Source organism: Oryzias melastigma, linkage group LG19 (assembly GCF_002922805.2).
Source record: "Oryzias melastigma strain HK-1 linkage group LG19, ASM292280v2, whole genome shotgun sequence".
In the NCBI taxonomy this organism is placed as follows: Eukaryota; Metazoa; Chordata; class Actinopteri; order Beloniformes; family Adrianichthyidae; genus Oryzias; species Oryzias melastigma.
This window is the reverse complement of record NC_050530.1, coordinates 21,494,071-21,514,920: the sequence shown is the minus strand read 5'-3', so window position 1 is coordinate 21,514,920 and position 20,850 is coordinate 21,494,071. Positions and strand designations below refer to the sequence as shown.

The following is a 20,850-nucleotide window of genomic DNA, read 5'->3' as shown; positions in this document are numbered from 1 at the left end:
TTTTCTAGACTATCGTGTGATTTTAAATCCGCAATCTCACAAATTCATACTCAATTTATGAGTTGGCGTAAATCTGAGTACTGGAATTCTCATTTCGACTCTAGTTCTGGATACAGATACACATGGTGGTCAGGACTGAGGACGTCTGTCTTCTCTTGCAGTTCCTGCTGATCTTCCGCCGGGCAGCAGCTGGAGAGCTCCAGGAGGAGAGCGGGCTGATGGCGCTCGCCAGACTGTCTGAGATCAATGTATCCACAGAGGGAGTGATGGGGGCTAAGGACTTCTTTGAGGCAAAGGTACTCTGAGGGGTCCATGATGCCACCTTGACCAACACATACTCATACACACTTCTTTAGCCCTTGTGCTATCTTAGGCATGTTTACATTTAAAGTGGGATCATCTGGACCCACAAGACAGAGCGCTGAACTTCTTTTCAAGAATTTTCTTCTTCACTGGTGTCCGTGGCAGACATAGAATCATGTCCACCTTTGTCATGGGAGGGATCACACCCCCATAAGAGAGCACAAGAGTTGAAAGAGCTTTCAAGAGAGTGTCAGGTTGTTATATGAAGAGAAAACTGTCTCATTGGATGTGTGTAATTCTTGAGTTGTAACTTGAGTCTGTCTGTTAGCAGACTTGAGTCACACAACTTAGACTTGAGTCATGAATTTGACAACTTTTGACTTGACCTTTAACACTAGTCATTTGTGACTTGACTTGGACTTTAGCCTTCTAATGCTGCCATTTTTCGCCAAAATCGAAAGATTAAAAAAGTATGTTGACAAAGACCGCACCTCAAGCTCTCTCTCTTTGTCTCTGTGTTTATTTACATCAGTATGTGATCTTAGCACAACATCCAATAAAATTAGGTCTGCGTTTGTTTGATCTAATCTAACCAATCAGATTGTAATGGGAGGGCCAATGTAGAAAGACAGAGTTATGAAGTTATCAACAAAATCAGTTTGTAGCACATGTGGATTAAACAATTTTACGACCAACTTCCTCTGATTCTTGAAGTTTCACAAAGACCAGTAAGATCTGAATGAAAGCTGATGCAAGCTTAACGGCTATATAACTGTTAGCTCCAAATAAATGAGACTGTCAACCAGGGGTGTCAAACTCATTTTGGTTTGGGGGCAGCATTCAACCCGTGTGATCTCAAGTGGGCCAGACCAGAAACATAATAGCAAAATAACCTTTGTTCAACTTCTTATCTGCAGCTTTGTTTTTTTCTTAGTTGGAACGAAATGCCTCAAACAACTTAGTAGTGTAATCGCTTACTATAACACTTTCATTCACAGAGTCAAATGCATTTCAAATAAAATGGATTTAACTTAAAAAAAAAAAAAGTTTATTCAATTTTATACAGACTTTCAATTTTTTACATCTGACATTAAAGCAGTGTTTCTCAAATGGCCAGGGGGGCGTATGGGGTAAGATGACCGTCAGAAAGAAACGTATTCATGAATAATATTTTGTATTCACAAAAATGCATTTGTATTCATAAATACAAAATTGTGCATATATTTAACTTTTGTGTACAACTTTACAGAAAAAAATATTAATACAACATTTAGTTACAGTACATGTTTGACATGTCTCCTTTAAATTTGATTTTTCTTTGTCTTGAATACAAATTTCTCCTGTTCACAACCTGTCAAAAATATGTCACGGGGTCACAGGCTTATATATTGAGTCCGGAATGTCGATGCGCATGCGCGTTGTGACTCATTCATTAAATTTTGGGCCTCCTTGACTGGTGGTGGAAGGTGCTTTATAAATCAATAAATGAAATGAAATGAAAATGAAATGAAAACTACATTGGCAGGAAAATGATCTATTGTAGCTCTGGCGGGGGAAAAAAGATGTTAACGGTCAAGTCCTGCCACTTATATTTTATTTATTTTGTCAGGCGACGACAGCGGAGCATACAGACAATGAAATAGACCCGGAAGTGGTGGCAAAAAAGAACGATGATTGGAAAATGATGAAAACAAATAAAAACGGCAGACAGGGCAGCAGAGGGATCCCTGTCTCTCTGCTTGCCCAGCAGCAGTATGTTAGCATGGGGGATGTCCACTTAGCCCAGCAGTTTATTCCCGTGACAGGTGGGGCAGGCTCGCCTCCAGCTCCTAGACCAGTTTAGATGTACCCTTGCTTTCGCCCATCACTACCCTGAACAGGCTCTAGCAGGACCGTGACCCAGAAAGGGATAGAGGCTTAAAAAAAGGATAGGAATGACACAATCAGCTAAGCTAACTAAGAGCTAAAGAAGGCTAACTGTTGGATAACTCTAACCTTAGTCAAAAAGAAAGAAAGAAAGATCAGAAACAGAAAGAAAGTTGGACATTCTGATCCTACTTTTTTATGAGTTTATTAAGGAGAGGAATGAAGGTTAGCCATTGTAAGACAGAGTACGTGCGTGTGAATGAGAGGAACCAGAGTGGAAGAGTGAGGTTACAGGGAGAAGAGATAAAGAAGGTGGAGGAGTTTAAGTATTTAGGGTCAACAGTACAGAGTAATGGAGAGTGTGGAAAAGAAGTGAAGAAGTGAGTGCAAGCAGGTTGGAATGGGTGGAGAAAAGTGTCAGGTGTGATGTGTGACAGAAGAGTTTCAGCACAAATGAAAGGAAAGGTGTACAAGACTGTGGTGAGACCAGCCATGTTGTTTGGACTAGAAACAGTGGGACTGAAGAAAAGACAGGAAGCAGAGCTGGAGGTAGCAGAGATGAAGATGCTGAGGTTCTCTTTGGGAGTGACCAGGATGGATAGGATCAGGAATGAATACATCAGAGGGACAGCACATGTTAGAGGTTTTGGAGATAAAGTCAGAGAGGCTAGACTGAGATGGTTTGGACATGTTCAGAGGAGAGACAGTGAATATATTGGTAGAAGGATGCTGAGTCTAGAGCTGCCAAGAAAGAGGTCTAGAGGAAGACCAAAGAGGAGGTTTATCAATGCAGTGAATGAAGACATGAAGGTGGCTGGTGTTAGAGTGGAGGATGCTGAAGACAGGCTTAGATGGAGGGAACTGATTCGCTGTGGCGACCCCTGAAGGGAAAAGCCGAAAAGGAAAAGAAAAAGTTTATTGACTAAATTTATTAATGTAGTTTTTCTGAAATTTCACCTAAAACGTTAATTTAATGTTGTAAAAACAGTCTGACATTTTTTGGGTTTCACAGCAAAATTCAACACATTTTTCAAGTTTTTGCTTGATTTTATGTCTAGTGTGTGAATAGAACAAGGAAATATGACTAAATAAAGGCCAAGTCACATAGGAGAGGTTGTTCTGAGTAAAATGATTCCAAATAAGCATGTTAAATTGAAAATACAGAGGTAAATTCAAAAGTAAACAAAAACAGAGTTTTAGGCCTTAGGTTCCAGAGGGTTAAACTTGCAAACATTTTGCCGTCAACCTCCCTTTCTCTCCTAAAACTCGGCATGGTTTGGTCTTCATAGTGTTTATTTCTTGATCTCTTGAGTTTTCTTTGCTCCTAGTGGTGGAATTGCACATTGCAGTAATTTCATTAAAGAACCATAACTCACCACAGGAATGGGCTAGAAACGTACTTTGTTTTTTGAAAACGCTCATATTTTTTTACCTTCATAACTGGGCCAGATTAAACCATCTGGTGGGCCGGATACAGCCCGCGGGCTGTATGTTTGACACCCCTGTTGTAAATTGTTGTGTAATGCAGCTCAATACCAAGTTCCATCATGTGGGTGTGTCTCTGCACTGAACCCTCCAGCCAGGACGAAGAAGGTAAAAGGTCAGACGAAATGCGTAGAAGCAATTATTAGGACACAGAAATCTTAAGAGCTCTTATTTTCTGACATTTATTTTGTGACTCACACAGACCAGCACACAGCATGGAGCTCTTCTCCCTCTGTCTGTCTTTACAAACAATCATCACCCCTTTTATTTACTGGGATCTATCATCTCCATTAATTGGGAGGGGTTTTAGACAAAAGTGTTTTAAAATTAGCTACTGTGGTAACAAAACCAAAAATGAGATGTCTTAGGAGCTTAAAAAAAGAACTACATAATCTTAAGAAAAAACAAAACCATAAAAACCTAATAAAAGGTTCTATTGATATCAGCTAGTCCTGAACACTCTTCATCAAATTCATGCTCGAACAAAGTCATCATTCATTTTAAGAATTTTGAATGAGGACAGGAATCCCATTTGGTGAATAATGTTGAAGAGCTCTAAAGATATAAAAGCTCAAGTCACAACACTTTTTCACATGACTAATTATCACCTAAATACCAAGAAAATAGTTATTGTTTTCCTAGTTTATATTTGCTCTATTTTTACTTCTTTATTAAAGCTACTTCACAGAAGTGTTTTATTTAAGTTTTTAATGATAAAAGAAGGTTAATGAAATATAAACTAGGCACAACACAAATCTGTTTATTTAATTTGTTAATGTTTTAAATGTGCTACAAAACTATCGGATTGGGACTAGGTATCGGCAATACACAAAATCGAATGACTCGGAATTGGATCGAGCCCAAAAAAACCTAATTTGGACATCCCTAGTTTTAGTACTATCCCAGGTAGACTATTTGGTTAAACAGAACAGAAAAATAAGCAAATAATCAACATAAACATAAAGTTACCATTGTTTTAACAAAAGCAAAACTACATACAAGACCCAGAAAAAAGCTAAATAAAACACCAAAGCTAGTCTATGATTCTGCTCTTCCTCTTCTCAGCAGATGGTTCGGTTCACTGGTAAACAGTCAATAAGCCCCAGCTGATCCTCTCCTGGTTTGTCTCCTTGTGTGCACCCAAGTGGACATCCTGTAGAGGAAGGGCCTTTGACGAAAGAAGGGACAGCTGGCAGAAAATAGACTTAATAGAAGACAAAATAATGCCTGTGCTGTATACCTGACCTTTTAACTCGGTGAGAGTGGAGGGACAGCATCCTCACACATACCAAACCCCATGATATATTTTTGACAGTAAGTTAACGGGAGAAATTTGTTGCATTCATTCATTCATTCATTCATCTTCTTGGCCGCTTCTTCCCTTTCGGGGTCGCAGGGGTGCTGAAGCCTATCCTGGCCACTGATGGGTAAAGGCGGGGTTTACCCTGGACAGGTCGCCAGCCTGTCGCAGGGCCTCAATCACACACACATACACTCTCACATTCACACGTAATTTAGGGCAATTTAGAGTCACAATCCACCTACGTAGCATGTTTTTTGGACAGTGGGAGGAAGCCTGAATCCCTGGTAAAAACCTGCACATGCACGGGGAGAACATGCAAACTCCACACAGAAAGGTCCCAGCTGGGATTTGAACCGGGGCCTTCTTGCTGTGAGGCAAGAGCGCTAACCACCGCGCCACCGTGCAGCCCGGATATTTGTTTCATTTGTTTAATTTCTGTTCTATTATTTTGTTATGTGTAGTTAAGTTAAAATGTTTTCAATTTAAAGTGCAAGAGTAACTTGTGTCCTTTTACCTCTTCTGGGAATGTAGGTTTAGGTGGGAAGTTTTTTTTTTTTTTTTTATTACTGGTTTGGTTTAGTCTTCTACTATTTAAGGGGGGGTTTTCTTGTTTGGTGAGGTTTTGCAGGTTGAGGGTCATGTCCTCTGTAAGTTCTCTGTTTTTTCTGAAAGGAAAAAAAAGAAAACATTAAAGCAGAATTCTGGCCATTTCTGAATATGGTTCATCCTTGTCAAGACCACAGCTCCTCTCACACGCTGATGTACTGAGATCCAGCTTGGAAAGGAGACTCCATGACCAGAAACTCTACACTGGTAAACTGTGATTTTTGTTTAAGATAAATCATTTTGGATTTTTTAAGTGGGGATGCATGAGCTCAGAGGCCATTTATCTAATACGCTTGCAAACTTTTGATGAATGAATTAAGTTCCTAAAAGCACATTTGGTAAAGGTAAATAATATTACTCACTTGTTGAAATGACTTGAAACATTCTACAGTAGGACTTGGACTCGACTTAAGACTTACTCGTGACTTGCATAGGGAAAGCGAGTAGTTTTGGAAAACTTTTTGTTTTTAGACGGGTTTTTTTTTTCTTAATATTATCTGTTTAAGAAAGTGGAAAAAATGTCAAGGTTTACTAGATAGTATTCACAATCCAAGTTCAAAGCGGCTGATAAGAAAAACATTCTAGTAGCACTTAAACGCATAATTTACACACACATCTGAAGATATTAAGAGTTTTAAATCTGCAATGTGTAAATGTGGCGTTGCATTTGTTATCAGGCAAGTGGTGTGTACAATGTAAAGATTTGTATGTGTAAGATCCATTTGGAATTCATAGTTTGGTTTAGGTAGTTTAATTCAAAGTTGCGCATGCGTAAATTGTATTTTTTTGCATTTTGTTAAGTTTTTAATATTTGAGTGTACATGTGAATGTACAATTGAAAACTTAGAGTTACACACAAAATGTATTGTAGGAGTTACAACAATTAGATAGCGGTAAACAAATCTTTGGAAACTACTTTCTCTCCATACTGCAGCTGCAAACAGACGTATTAGTTTTTTTTCAATAATGTACAGTTTTATTGCAAAGGAACTGTTGTAAATTTACTTTAGTGCCATTTAAACCACACTGCTATGGAAGCGTATTGCCTTCAATTGAAAAAGAATAAATACTATTTTTTTGTTCACTTTTTTTTAAGAACTATTAAAGCAGAACACTGTTAACAGGGTTCTCCTTAAAGCCATTAGCTTTAAGGAGAAGTTCGAGTTCTTGGTTGAGAACTTTGCTGACTAACTTCTGACACTAACTTCATCTGCTCATGAAACTATAAGATGACCTGAAATTAAAAATTGAAAAGCTACAATGTATCTGTGTCATAGATGTGATCCATGTCCGTTTAGTTCATGTACTCATCGCAATATCCCCATTCTGTTTAGTTCTTACTTTACAGAGTGGTGGATCCATTAGTTATATAGTCCAGTGTGAGCTGTTTATTTTTGTTTGTTGTGATGCAGAAAATTAGTTACTGCTGGAGATTTTCCCTTAAATAGAATCAGTCTGTTCTGAGCTTTTAGGTCATCCTTGATAATGATTCATGCAGAGCTAAAGATACAGGCAGGGAGTGTCAATAAAGTACAAAGGTACATCCCAGACAAACATGAGCAATTTCTTAGTAACTCACCCAAAATCATCTCAAAAATATCACAAGTATTTATTAATGTTAAGACAAACCCCACAGAAAATGTTAGCATCATTACTCTCTCTTTTAGAGTTGACCAGAGTGTTTGACTAATGCGAGTTGTTGACATGTCCTTATCTTCTTGGTTTAGGACTCCAACTTTTAATGTCCTTGAAAAAAAAGAAAAGAAAAAAGTTATAAAGAATGTCTTGAAAACAAAATATCTATTGAAAAACACAAAGTTGACCATCCTGGTCATCTTACAGACTTTATTGCTTTGTGCGTTGTCGTCGGACCAATATTTTTTAGTGCTTGTTTGTGGACGAAGTAAGTCGGAAGAACAAAACTGGATGGAGATATGACAAGCACATTAACAAAACAGACATGTCTATGACACGGACACACTAGACATTTTTCAACTTTTATTTGCAGGAAATCTTACAGTTTCAATGACAGACGAATAATAGTTCTTTTAAAAAATTTGAATAAAACCACGTAAAAAAAAAAATAAATAAATGGCTTTTTTTAATTACATGAAAAAGTTACAGTGAAGATCACCTTTTGAATTTAATGTAATACACTTTCGTACAATGGAAGGCCTAAAGCTGTGTTCACACCGAACATGATTTGTGTGTCAAATTTACGTCAGACGCCTTTCTTTCGACGTGTTAAATCTGTGGCTCGACACCTGTCCATAAATGTGTTTGCAAGCTTGATGCCTCAGACGTGTGTAGGAGGAGCTACCACCAGATGTTTTTAGCATTATTGCTACATGGAGTAGTGTCTGTGTTTATGTCATTTATAATGTATGGAAGACACCGATGATGTCTAGAGATCAGTTTTATTTATTTTAAAAAGCTCTAAAAAAAGCATTGACAATCGCGTCTCCATGTCTGGGTTCATTAGATCATTCAGTGATTCTCCCGGAACAGTGAGTTTCACTCCCACTGCTGGAGCTGGGTCTGACTGACAGCATTTTTTGCAGTCTTTCTGTGTTTCTGTGACCTAGTTTGATGACATACTGTCCTGCATTACTCCGAGAAGGGAAAAATAAATGCAAGAAGGAAATTAGAGGACCTTTTGTATTATTATCTCAGTGAAAATAAGAAAAATATCATAAAGTTCAGGAAGAAGTTCAGCTGTGGTCTTCCCCATGCTGCAGCTGCTCTCCCATCTGACCACCAGCCGGCCTCCGGGGGCTGAAGTGGTGGGCACTCTCCCTCCTGCCCCATGGGCCCTGTGGCAGACTGGCATCCTGTCCGGGGTGCACCCCACCTTTGCCCACCCATAGCCCGGAGGGGCTCCGGCAACCCATTGACCCCAAAAGGGATACAGCAAGTTCAGAAAATAGATGGTAGTTCAGGACGAATCAATCCTCCACGTTGAATTTGTACTCTACCCAAGGACCAAGGAGCTCATCGTGGACTTCAGGAAGAACGCTGACCCACACGCACCCATCCACATCAAAGGGAAGGTGGTGGAGCGTGTGGACAGCTTTAAGTTTCTTGGAGTCCACATTTCTGAGGACCTCTCCTGGACAACGGCATGCTCCAAGGTGGTAAAGAAAGCTCACCAACGCCTCTTCTTCCTGAGGACTCTGAGGAGGAACCACCTGTCCACCAACATCCTGGTGAACTTTTACCGCTGCACCATCGAGAGCATCCTAACCAACTGTATTACAGTTTGGTACGGGAGCTGCTCTGCTGCAGACCGGAAGGCACTGCAGAGGGTGGTGAAAATTGCCCAGCATGTCACTGGAGCACCGCTTCCTGCCATAAAGGACATCTACAAGAAGCGATGTCTGAAAAGGGCAGGAAAAATCATAAAGGACTCCAACCACCCAGCACACAGACTCTTCACTCCTCTGCCCTCTGGCAGGCGTTACAGGAGTCTGCGGACTAAAACCACCAGGTTCCGGAACAGTTTCTTCCCAACTGCTACCACACTCCTGAACTCTGCCTCCTGACAACTTTGCCACAACACCACTCTGACTGTATTTTTTTTCTAAATCACTCACAATAACAATGGACTGATGACCACTACCTGCATACTACCTGCACTTTATATGTTGAATTTCACCTGTACTGTTTCATACTGTAAATACTTGTTTATACCCTCTCACTGCTATTTATTCCACTTTGCACATTGTAGATACATATTTATACCTGCTAAAGCACTCTGGATGGATGCAAACTGCATTTCGTTGCTGTGTACCTGAGACATGTGCAATGACAATAAAGTTGAATTCTATTCTATTCTATTCTATTCTATTCTATTCTATTCTACCCAAGTGGTGTGCCCAAAGCTGAGTCCCTGATTGATTGACGGTTTGAACTCATCAAAGTTCAGATTTTTAAACTCTGGACGCCCAAACACACTGTTACGCACAAAAAGCGCTGCTCCCAGATCAATGTGCCGCACCCCACTCTCAAATTGCTATGCAGGACTTCAGATCTCGTCTGTGCATTGACTTAATACTGAAACTGGACACCTCCATCATGTGAATTGCGTTTGGTATGAACGTAGCTTAAGAACTTTCATTGAACTACATTCTAGTTGTTGCTGTCATCAGTGGGAGCACAGACTCTTATGTTGGTCTTCGAAAGCTGCATTTGCTTCTTGTGTTGAAAAATATTCTCTTCTTCAGAATGTTGGGGGATCTGAGCAGATGTGATGCCGTTTTTGTTTTCCTCACCAGGCGCAGGCTCTGTCTCAGGGCAGCAAGTTCGAGGCTGAAATTCGCGAGGAGAAAGAGGAGCAAAAACGGCAGCAGGTGGAGAAAAAGCAGCGACAAGCTGCCTTCAAGCAGCTGCAGTCTGCCTTCTGCTCATGACTGTCAGAAGACGGCCACTCTGAACACCGCCTACCAGTGTCAGATGTAGCATCGCCCCATGCACAGCCTCTCCCCAACGTGGACCAGGAATAGCCGCTCCTCACTGAAGAACCCCCCACCCTGTCCTGCAGAAAACGGGCAGCTAAACCTCTGCTTCACTTCAGAACAGCTCTGGGATTATTTTCTGTTTCATTTCATGATCTACTGCCTGTGAAGCATTTTAACGGTAGCCGTGGTTTGTGTCACCGCATGTCGTTTTAACTTGTTGCCAGTTGTATTTAACTGCTAGCCTGCTTCTTCGTGGATCTTGTAGAAATATCTAAGCTAAATCCTGACAGAATCTGAAGAAAAAATGTAGGCAGTCCTCTCAGAATCCTCTGGTGCTCCTGCATTAGGAGGTCATATTGACTGAAATCTAAAGTGATTCAATCAAAAACATCCTCAGAGGTCAAGTTCCATTTGAACATATGACTCTTATTTTGTAGCAGCTTCACAATTCTTGAATCATTTGAATTTTTTGGAGAGTTTCTCCCTGAATCTCTTTACAGGATGTCAGAATATTCTGAGCTGCTGTTTGGATGAGAACTGCCTCCACAGAGATTTGCTTATGGATGTATTTGTCTGACAGAAACCTTCCTCATTCTGACTTTATCTGCACCAACTTACTAGTTGGTGTGTTCTCGAAATCAGCCCCAAATCTCTTCATAGTATGATGATCACATTTAAATCACACTTGAATTTAAAATTTCCTCTGAGGGGGCATGGCTTTTGGAGCTGAGTGGAGCTGGTCCATTCCGGGCACACACACTCACCCCTCCCTGTCTGATTATGGTAGCTCTGTGTCTCGCTAGCATAAATCATCACTGCTGCTAAAGCAGTTTCGTTTTGATCTGGATGTTCGGACAAGGAAGTAAAGAGCTTCATTGATCGAACTTTAACTGATTTCCAATCCTTTCCAACTGCGGTCAAATGAGCCGCCGTTCACATTTCCGTGGTCACATCAAGAAGCTCCGTGGAGTCTGGTGGAGATTTTCCAGCGTTCTCAGTCCTGCTACTGTAAGTATTGGATGAAACTCACACAAAAAAATCCAGTGATGCTGATTTGACCACAGAAATGTGAACGGCGGCTCATTTGACTACAGTCAATGTGAAGATACCATCTTCTCTTGTCCAGAACCTGAACTAGACACGCTAGGAACAGATGAGGGTTTAGTGCATGTGCAGCAGAGCTGTTGATGGAAAGAAGATCATTCATTCAAACAGAGTCTGTCCAAGACAGTTTGATTGATTTAAAAGGAGAAATACTCTGAAATTCAAAAACAAAATGTTTTCTTATTACATTTGTTCTCTTTCAGAAGAAAAATGACACACAGACATGTTAGAAACTCTAAAAACAGGATTTTCATTGGAGGGGAACTTTAAATAAAATTTGCATAATAGTTTGGAACGCACTGTGTGTAGAGCCTGAAAAGAAACTTCAAATCTTGCGTAGCTATACGTCAACACAAATTTCATAAACGGATGTTTACATAGACGTTTGGTTGGAAGTGGTTGCCAAGCCCGGTTTTACTGTAGCATTTGTAATATTTTTTGTGGTAATGCTATATATGCACCGTTTTAGTCTAAGCCTAGCTTCTTTTATACCAATATATTTTTGATTATATCACAAAAATGCAAGTGAATCTGAAAATGTCGAAAATGCACAATTCCAAATAGTGAATTAAGTCTCTTCTTCTGCAAGAATAATGAAAAAAAGAGATCAAGTAGTTTTTTCCGTATCATAACAAAAGCTCAAACACATAGAGACAAACTAAAAATGTATAAATCCACAAACAAAGTGAAAAAAAGTCAAAACAATGTAAAAAATTGTCTAAAAAACAGGCGGGGCTTCACTCAAAGTTCCACGTATTTATTCCAAGGGGTTTTACAATAATGTATCATATCTCTAGCTTTGTTTGTTTTGAACTAAACATTTGGAAGCTAAAAACCTTTTTGAAACATTCATGTTATACTGAATAAAAGCAATGCTAATGGGTGAAGGGACTGTCATTCCTGTGTCATTAAACAGCCGATGTCATCGGTAAACTCAAACATCAAAGACTACTGAGGTTGAGCAGATGACAGAGAGTCAGAGTTGTGTCTGAGTCGTCTCTGGTTCTGCTCCAATGTGAAAGCATCCAATGGTTTTAGAAGAATCGTTTCTGTTTGATGGAACCATTTCTGTTTGATGATAAAAGCACATTTCAGACTCAGTGTTCACACATACTTAGCAGCTACTTTAACTTACCTCTGCAGTATTATTTGTGAAACTAAGTGGTGTGTTTTTGCCATGGTTTCAATAGTTTACAGTGTTAGTTGTTTTCCTAGGGACGGAAATGTTGCCAAATCTAACAAAAGTGAATAAAATCTATTTTTTTGGCAGATGTGAAGATGTGTTGTTCTGCTCCCCGTGGAATGAAGATCTGTAACTTTATTAAAGTACTTCTGAAGTCACGCTGTGGTCTTTGCATTCATGATGTCTGCATTTGGACTAAAGTATTTCAATTTTCAATGAAAGAAGACGTTATTAAATTCAGCTTTACCAAAAAAGTGAAATATCAGTGATAGTCAGAATGCATCTTCTAGATAGTTTTTATTTTATATTGCATTTTTTTTTTTTTTTTAAATGGTTCAGTTTGGATAACAAGTGTTAAGTGTATTATTTCATCAGTACTAGTTAATTAAGAGGTTTGAATCAGACCTTCGATATCCGAACCGAATTGGTCGAGGCCCGGGTTAACAGCGACCGCCATCGGTGCTGTTCACCAACAGGGTGCCGGTGGAAATTGAACTACTGTTGGTGAAAGAAGGAGAGGAGGAAGGCGGGTTCGTAGGGAGAGAGAGAAGAGAAAAGTCACTAGTGTTGGACTGAGAGTTGGGACTTTGAATGTTGGAACTATGACAGGAAAGTGTAGAGAGTTAGTGGACATGATGCAGAGGAGAAAGGTAGACATACTGTGTGTCCAGGAGACCAGGTGGAAAGGTAGCAAGGCTAGAAGTTTAGGAGCAGGGTTCAAGTTGTTCTATCATGGTGGAGATGGGAAGAGAAATTGAGTTATCCTAAAGGAGGCGTTTGTTAGGAGTGTTGTGGAGGTAAAAAGAGTGTCAGAGTGATGAGTCTGAAGATAGAAATGGAGGGTGTGATGTTCAATGTTGTTAGTGGGTATGCCCCACAGGTAGGATGTGAGCTGGAAGAGAAGGAGAAGTTCTGGTTGGACCTTGATGAAGTTATGATGAGCATCCCTTTAAATGAGAGAGTTGTCATTGGTGCAGATTTCAATGGTCATGTTGGTGCAGGAAAGCGAGGTGATGAGGAGGTGATTGGCAGGTTTGGTATCCAGGAGAGGAATGTAGAAGGACAGACGGTGGTGGATTTTGCAAAAAAGATGGAAATGGCGGAATACATTCTTTCAATTAAAAAAAATGAACTATGGCTGTTCCTACTTTTACTGAAGTGCATTTTCTTATTTTTATTTAACTTTTTTGATTTTCCACCCATTTTTAAAATCCTTGCGTAAATATTAATGAATACATTTAATATTTTGCAATACACAAAGATGTTGACAAGGGATTACGCAACACTCTTGAGTAGACTCCTAAAAATTTTGATCCTCGTGGGATTCCGTAGCTGACTTGGTAGTTTCGCGGTCAAACTTGACCAAACCACGCACGCGCTGAAGACGTTACCACGGTGGGAAGACTTCACTGAGGTTATCGTCGCCGTCTTTCACTGTTATTAGTAAGTAAACCCCGTCTTCTCTTTTAAAAGTATTTTTTGTCGTTACATATCTCAATATTTTTAATGTTCAAGAGCATATCAGGGGCTCTAAGCGGAACGAATAGTGTGCGTTTGTCAACCATTTTGTTTTGCCAACGGTCTTCGTATGAGCGCGAACTACTGGAGAACGAAAAAAAAGTATAGTAATCTAAATATTGAACGTTTTTTGTAAGAAATCTAAACTTTTGTTGCACTTTCTTGTCGTGTCATGGTGACGAACGTGGAGGAGGTGTGTGATCCGCTAGTAGACTGTGAGAGCTGTGGCGGTTTTCTTCTATGGGCGATGTTAGTTGTCGCCCAGGGCAAAAATGGGCGCACATTTCTCCTCCCGCTTGTTTTGTTGGGCAAAACCGCAAATTTTCACGTAAAGTTAATGAAATGTGCGGTGGGGTGCTCCTACTATCGTCTCAACTTGTTTCAATTAGCGTGTTTGAGAGCCCCCAGGCAGGCAGCGCCGCACAGATTGCCTGGATTGGGGTGTATGCTAGTAAACGTGTTTGAGATTGCCAAAGCCGACATAACGCTGTGCAGATTTCCTGCAGCGCGGTGTATACTTGTTAGTTTTTGTCACCGATGTCAAATGTGTGGCGTCATTAAGTATAGCGGGGAAAAGGGTGGGTTCAATGCGCCTTTCTAAGCCAGTGCAGCCAGAAAATAGGTACTGCGCTGGATGCAAGCCGCCTTGACTACAAAACAATGCATTGTGGGACACTGTGCCCTGTTAGTTCTTGTAGTTGGATGTGACGCTGATCAGGATGAACTGGCGCTAAATTAAGGAAATCGGTGTATATTGTAACTATTTCTGGAAGGTACTAAATCCGTGATGAAAAAAATAAAAAGGGGTAAACATAATCTTTGGTTATGTGTGTTTTTGTTGTCTTTAAAAAATAACTTTAATTTCTATTTTATTTGTTTATTTGGGACAGTGCACATGGCAGTGGCAATTTTGCATGATGAAGAAAACTTTGTATTGCGCAGATTTTCTTAATTTAGCACCAGTCATTTCTGATCAGCATCACATCGAAGTACAAGTACTGCCAGGACATTGTTTCCCCACAATGCATTGTTTTGTAGTCATCGAGGTGGCTTGCACCCAGTACAGCTTCAGATTTTCAGCTGCCCCTGCCTGAGTAGGTGCCATACCTTCACTCTAATTCTCGCAATATTTTCACAATGATTGACAAGTGACGTAAGAGTCAAAACTACCCGACATGCACTGCAATCCAGGCGATTTGCGCAGCGCTGCATCCACCTCCATGATCTAAACCACGCTTATTGTTTTTAGCTATTATGCTCTGGGGTCCAGATGACTCCACATGTGCTATCCCACCCATGACAAAGGTGAGCACGATTTGATGTCAAATCACGTTGGATGTGAATGCAGTTTAACAAATAAAAACATGAATAAATTGTTTTAATTCCCTAAATTTAATACACTTTAATTTGGCTTTACTATATTTTTGGGGGAAAAAAAGAGAAAATCTTGAGGACCATCTGCCAGGTGGCTAATAAAAGTTTGCACATAAGTAAGCTAGTCTAATAACTATCTTGTTGGGTGATTTTCGTCCATGCTTCTGTTGTTCTCATACATAGTTGGTGGTTCAGATACAATGTACACAATCATTTTTTTTTTTTTTAATTCAGCTTTATGACGCACTTAAGCACACAAACAGAAGAATATGTCATTAGTCATTAGTGTACATTTGCGTCCGTTCGTGATGCCAACAGGAATGGCCGGAATTCATTATTTATAAATCGTGTCAGGGTTATATTAAGCACATGAAAAAAAAGGAAATTTTAACAAGAGCCAAACTGATGCATGCTAAGCGTGAAGTAACTTGCACACTACATCTTAATTTTAAAGTCAGCTATACAAGTATATATACTTGTATGTTACGTTATTAATCATAAAAGTTAAATATATTTTACTTTTATGATTAAAAACGTAACATAAGTAATCTATTGTGTTCCTGCATTTTTATGTAGGGAGGCTTTGAGTATTTAGGGGCAGGGCTTCAATGGTGTGGATCCAGTGTGAATATAACCCCGAGATGAGGGACCACTGTGTACACTGAGCGCATGCAAACGATTTTATTTACACCAAACTATAGCTAAATTACACGTTTTTAGCTGCAGTAAAGTTTACATGAGTGAATTACTCAGTGCAATTGCACATGGCAAGCTGCAGATTTTGAGAATCTAATTTCACAAAGAAGCACTATAAAATAAGAGGAATTTTATTTAATATATTTAAAATGCTATTGAAAATTCTGTGTGTCACACGCTGTCCTTTTCTTCCCACAGATGTGTTGATGTGGCGTTGTAAGTTGTGTCAGAAAGTGATGTCAACAAGGACTCTTTTGTTCAGGCACTACAGGTTAGTCCATGTTTGCAGATGTCTGCATCCATGTGCATATTCTCATTACCCTTGTAGTTTTAAAAATTTAAATACTCTTTACAGTCATACAAGTAGATCCCATCCACAAAAAATAACAGAAAACAGTTGCAACATTTAGCTGCCATTTGTGTCCTTTTACTGGTCTCGCTTCGGACAAAGATTTTTTTTTCTCTCATTAGCTCTCATCTAAAGAGTAGTGAGACCGTGCATTGCATGTTTAAGGGTTGCTCTTACCAAACAAACGTGTATGGTACATTTAAATCACATAAAAGCCGGAAACACCGTTCATACACTGTAGAAGACTTTAAATCAGGGATTGTGAACACAGCTGAAAGCCAAACTTCAGTTTGTTTTGCTACAGACAAAATTCTTGCAGATGAAAGCATTGCACATTTTGATGATGTTGAAGCCACTGACAGAGTGTAAAGACTTGTCAGATAGTATAGAGTTGAAGTTGGCCTATCTTTTACTAAAACTTGAAAACCACTACCACGTTCCCAGTGTTGCAATCAATTAACTGCTTTCTGACCTTCATTATTTGATCTCCTCTGCTTTTGAATCTATATCAAAAAACGTATAATAATGATAATAATAACTTAATAAACTCAAATGAACGCTGATCATCATTAGTTCTGTGGATAAATTGAGGGTTGTGTAGGTCTGGGGGCGGAGCTTGCAGCACAGACTTCCTGGGGGAAGCTGTTGGCATTGATCTTACGTCAGCACGTTTCCACCCACTCGTTGTTGTGGGTATGGGAGGGGCTGCAGCAGACAGTGCAAGTTTTTAGAGGAATACTCTTAAATGCATGAATGTATCAAAATGCCACTTTGGGGTTCTTTATAATGAGGAAGGAACAGTAAAATGCGTTTAAAACCTCAAAGTAGAATTTTCATGGTAGGGCCCCTTTTAAAGCCGAATGTGCTGCATGACTTACCAGAAGTAAACAAATCTTCGCCATAAAATGTTGGTGAAGATTCTTGTTTTCAAAGTAAGACTAGCAAGTACTTCTTTATCCGTTCAAAAATTGAGACCAAAAGAAAAAAAAAAAACATTTGTTTAAACTGTGGAGCTTTAGCTCCAGTGTTAATATTGTTATAACTCTTCAACAGTTGATATAAATGATGTAATTCTAGCAGAATTCTGTGCAAAAATGTGTTTTTCTACTCAGAAACATGAAACTGTTGTGCACATTAATATTTCCCATGAAGTGTTTTTTACAAATTCAGTTTAAATATCTTTGATTCTTGAAACAAATGTGAAGGCTGCTGTATATCAGCCAGATCTGTTCTCATTTGATTTATTTTGCTGCACTAAAATGTTTGTTTCTCAAATGTGACTATTCAGTTATCTGTTACTTAAAACCGTCAGAAAAGTAAGCTATGACAGTTTTTCAGAGAATACCTGAAAGTATATGCTGATGTATATTATCGTGACCTAAAATATTTTTTATCGTGATATCAATTTTTTTCCATATCACCCATCACTTGTTCAAACATTCTCAACGGTCTGCTCTCAGTCCAACACTAATAATTTTCTTTTTGTCTCTATGCCCACGAGCACGCTTCCTCTCTCCTTTTTTCACCAACTGTTGTCCAATTTCTACCGGCACCCTGTTGGTGAACACCACCAATGACAGTCTTTGTTAACCTGGGCCTCAACTAATCCAGTTTATGAATATCATAGGGTCTGATTCGAATATTTTTTTGGCAAAGATTTTATGAGTATGCTCTTAATGAAACAACCCTCTGTATTTACCCGGGCTTGACAATGAGACCCTGGCTTGGTTCCCCTTGTGGTTGCATTACATCCCATTTTACCCCCAATTTATGAATAATTTTTATTGTTTTAGATGGACTCCATTGATAGAAGAAGATGTTGTATCCTGAAGGCCCTTGCCGTTTATCTCAATGAAGACCCAAGCAACATTTTCAAAGAGTACATGGTAAGTTTATTGAATGAAATGTTAGTAAATGAGAGGGAAATTACAAGATTATTTTAAATGACTAATGGTTTTGGATACATGTAAGTATAGTGTAGTAAATAATTTGTCCAGCACATTTTATTCCTATTTGTACAAGTTTGAAAATATTTTTCTACTCATACTAGAGAATTCATTGATGTTGCAGGACATTACACATGACGACCAATTGCAGAGGGGGGCCAACTTAATACTTTTGTGCATAAATTAGACACCAGTGCTGCCTTTGGAAGGGGCACGATTTAATAATGCACTGCTCTTAGTCTACTCTGAGCTGTTGTGGTTTTTGATTACCACAATCCTAACAATGTAGACTTTAGTACTAGGTTTATGATAAGACTGTCTCGTTGTTGCAATATAATTCGAATAAATCTGAAATTGTATGAATATAATGTCATTTTCAAAATAGTTGTACATTTACTGTTGTGGCATTCTGCAACCATTTTAAAACTTTTTTAAGTTTTTTAATGTACCTACTTTAAAAAAAAATCATTTAGTAACAATACATATCAACACTATAATACTATGTAAACATAAAAACAGTTAATACATGAAAAGTAGCAGAATAAAGAAAACTTGTATTATCTGCCCCATTACTAAATCAACTAAATTAAATGAAAATGTCTCAAACAAGGATAATGAGGATGATCTTTACATAGGTATATATAAACAACAATACATGCACATTTACATAAACGGTTGTCTAAACAAAACCTCATTTAATTCTATTTACCTACACTAGGTCCAGCAGCATTAACTACACAAGTTTTGTGAAATTATTTTTCTACAACTTATCTCTAATATTCTGTTAGCAATTCCCTATTGATAACACTGTTAAAGGCAGCATTTTTTTTTGTATCTTTGATTTCCTTATCTAATGGATTTCATATGTTGTAATACGTGGTCCGTACAGATCATCACGAAAAAAATGTGCTTTTGTGGGGTTACTGCAGATAGATTTGGTAATTTCAAAACTATTTTTAAGTATTCTTCTCTCCCAGTTTTTGTAGATTTGGTCTCAAGACATGAAAATGTATTCAGAAACATGTTTTAGTTTTTTGTTTGTGTCCAAAGTTCAAAGATATTTTGTTTTTATAAATAGGCCTCAATGAGCAAAAAAAATTTATGTAATATATAAGAGAGTATATTTATGCTTTGAAGTACTGAATAGATTTTTTATAAAATATTTGTTTTTAAACTTTTCAAAAGATTTTTAGGCTTTTATCTAGTTATTTTTTGCAGCCGTTGTTTTTTTTTTTTACTTTTTACTGATCCGAAAAATTATCCGAACGTGACACGATCTGAACTGTGTGTTTTGTGATCCATTACACCCCTAGTTGGGACCATATATTGACACAGATCTCGCCAACACTTTTGTTCTACATCTTGGTTTTCTGAATATTGCATGTCCTTTTAAGTCAATGGGACTTTGTCTTTTATTGAATTTAACCTATAAATTTAGGGGTAGCCATGACCTGAGTTCCTTGTACCTTAGTTTGAGATTATAATTAACTATGTACTTGACCAGTTGTGAAAAATCCTCACCGACTTGTCTATTTTGGCTGACATAACTTAAATTAATAATTTGTGATGGTCCAAGTGCTAAAATCATACATCTGACTAAGTATTTTCTACCTCCTGTAAAAAGTTTTTTTGTGTCCTTCTTTTAGGATTTGGACTTCTGTGCCCAGCAGCAAATGCCAAACACCGCCATCGGCATTTATGCCATTCTTCATGAAGGGGGAGATTGTGGCAGGGAAGATCCTGAAGATGTGGGGATCATCATCGAGGGAGTCACCATTCTGCAAGACCTTCATGACAATGCACCAGCATTCCATTTGCTATTTGGACTGATGTACGTGCTCAATCTGAGCTACCCTCGGGAACTCAGGTACACATTGAATTTTGCCAGAAGGTGCTCATGGAGCTCGATGCCAAGAAAGTTTCAAACAAGATCCAAGTCCTGAAACAGAAGCTTCTAGAATAGACTTGAGATGGAGAAGCAAACTGTTCACAAAAAATCAACAACTGTGGGTGTTGGTTACTTCACTGGTCAAGACTGTTTAAAAAGAGACAAAGTTTGTGAATGTTTTTATGTTAAATAAATTTATTGTGAAAATGCAACTAATGGCTTGCAAAGTTATTTTGAAATGACCCACAGCTTTTATTTAAATTTTACAGATTATATTTATTCTAAATGTTCATATAGGTGCAATGTTAAAAATTGAATGTTGTAAAAACTGCATAATAAATGCAAAATGTTTAAAAATGATTTACTGGCAATGTTTTTTTTGTTCACTTCAGGGAAACTGCTTGTTTATGTTAGCATTACTTAATGCAGTTGCATGCAACCGCTTGATGCAACATTCTTGAGTAAATATAACTATATGTTTTGCATAATATTATGGAAAAGGTGATGTAAGTTTAATGTAATGTAATTTATTACAAGGTACTCAATATTTTTTAATTAGGATTTTTGAGGCATTTTCTTAAAATGTATCTTACAATGTTGAGTAATTATTATAAAATATTTTCTTAAGGAATTACACAATACAGTCATGTATTATGTATTTAGCAAAGTTGAGTAGTATTTACGCAATGAAATAAGCTTGCATATATTTAACCAATCTAGATAGATCCTACTGAAACATGCTAATTTAAAGCTACAAAAGCATGTTTTACTA

At 38.4% G+C, this 20,850-nt stretch overlaps 1 protein-coding gene and 1 long non-coding RNA gene across 2 annotated transcripts in view; both read left to right on the top strand.

Moving 5' to 3' along the window:
- efhd1 (EF-hand domain family, member D1) overlaps positions 1 to 11,044 on the top strand; it is a 117,590-nt gene extending 106,546 nt beyond the window's left edge. The window contains exons 3-4 of the mRNA XM_024298148.2: positions 162 to 296; positions 9,838 to 11,044. Of these exons, the coding sequence (XP_024153916.1) occupies positions 162 to 296; positions 9,838 to 9,972 (270 nt within the window). The 3' untranslated portion in view covers positions 9,973 to 11,044. The remainder of the gene's footprint in view (positions 1 to 161; positions 297 to 9,837) is intronic.
- Positions 11,045 to 13,423: 2,379 nt separating this feature from the next.
- Positions 13,424 to 20,780, top strand: LOC112162343. Its single transcript, XR_002922050.2, has 4 exons — positions 13,424 to 13,750; positions 16,094 to 16,166; positions 18,038 to 18,130; positions 19,837 to 20,780. It is a non-coding gene; the product is annotated as an uncharacterized LOC112162343 (long non-coding RNA).
- Positions 20,781 to 20,850: the final 70 nt, after the last annotated feature.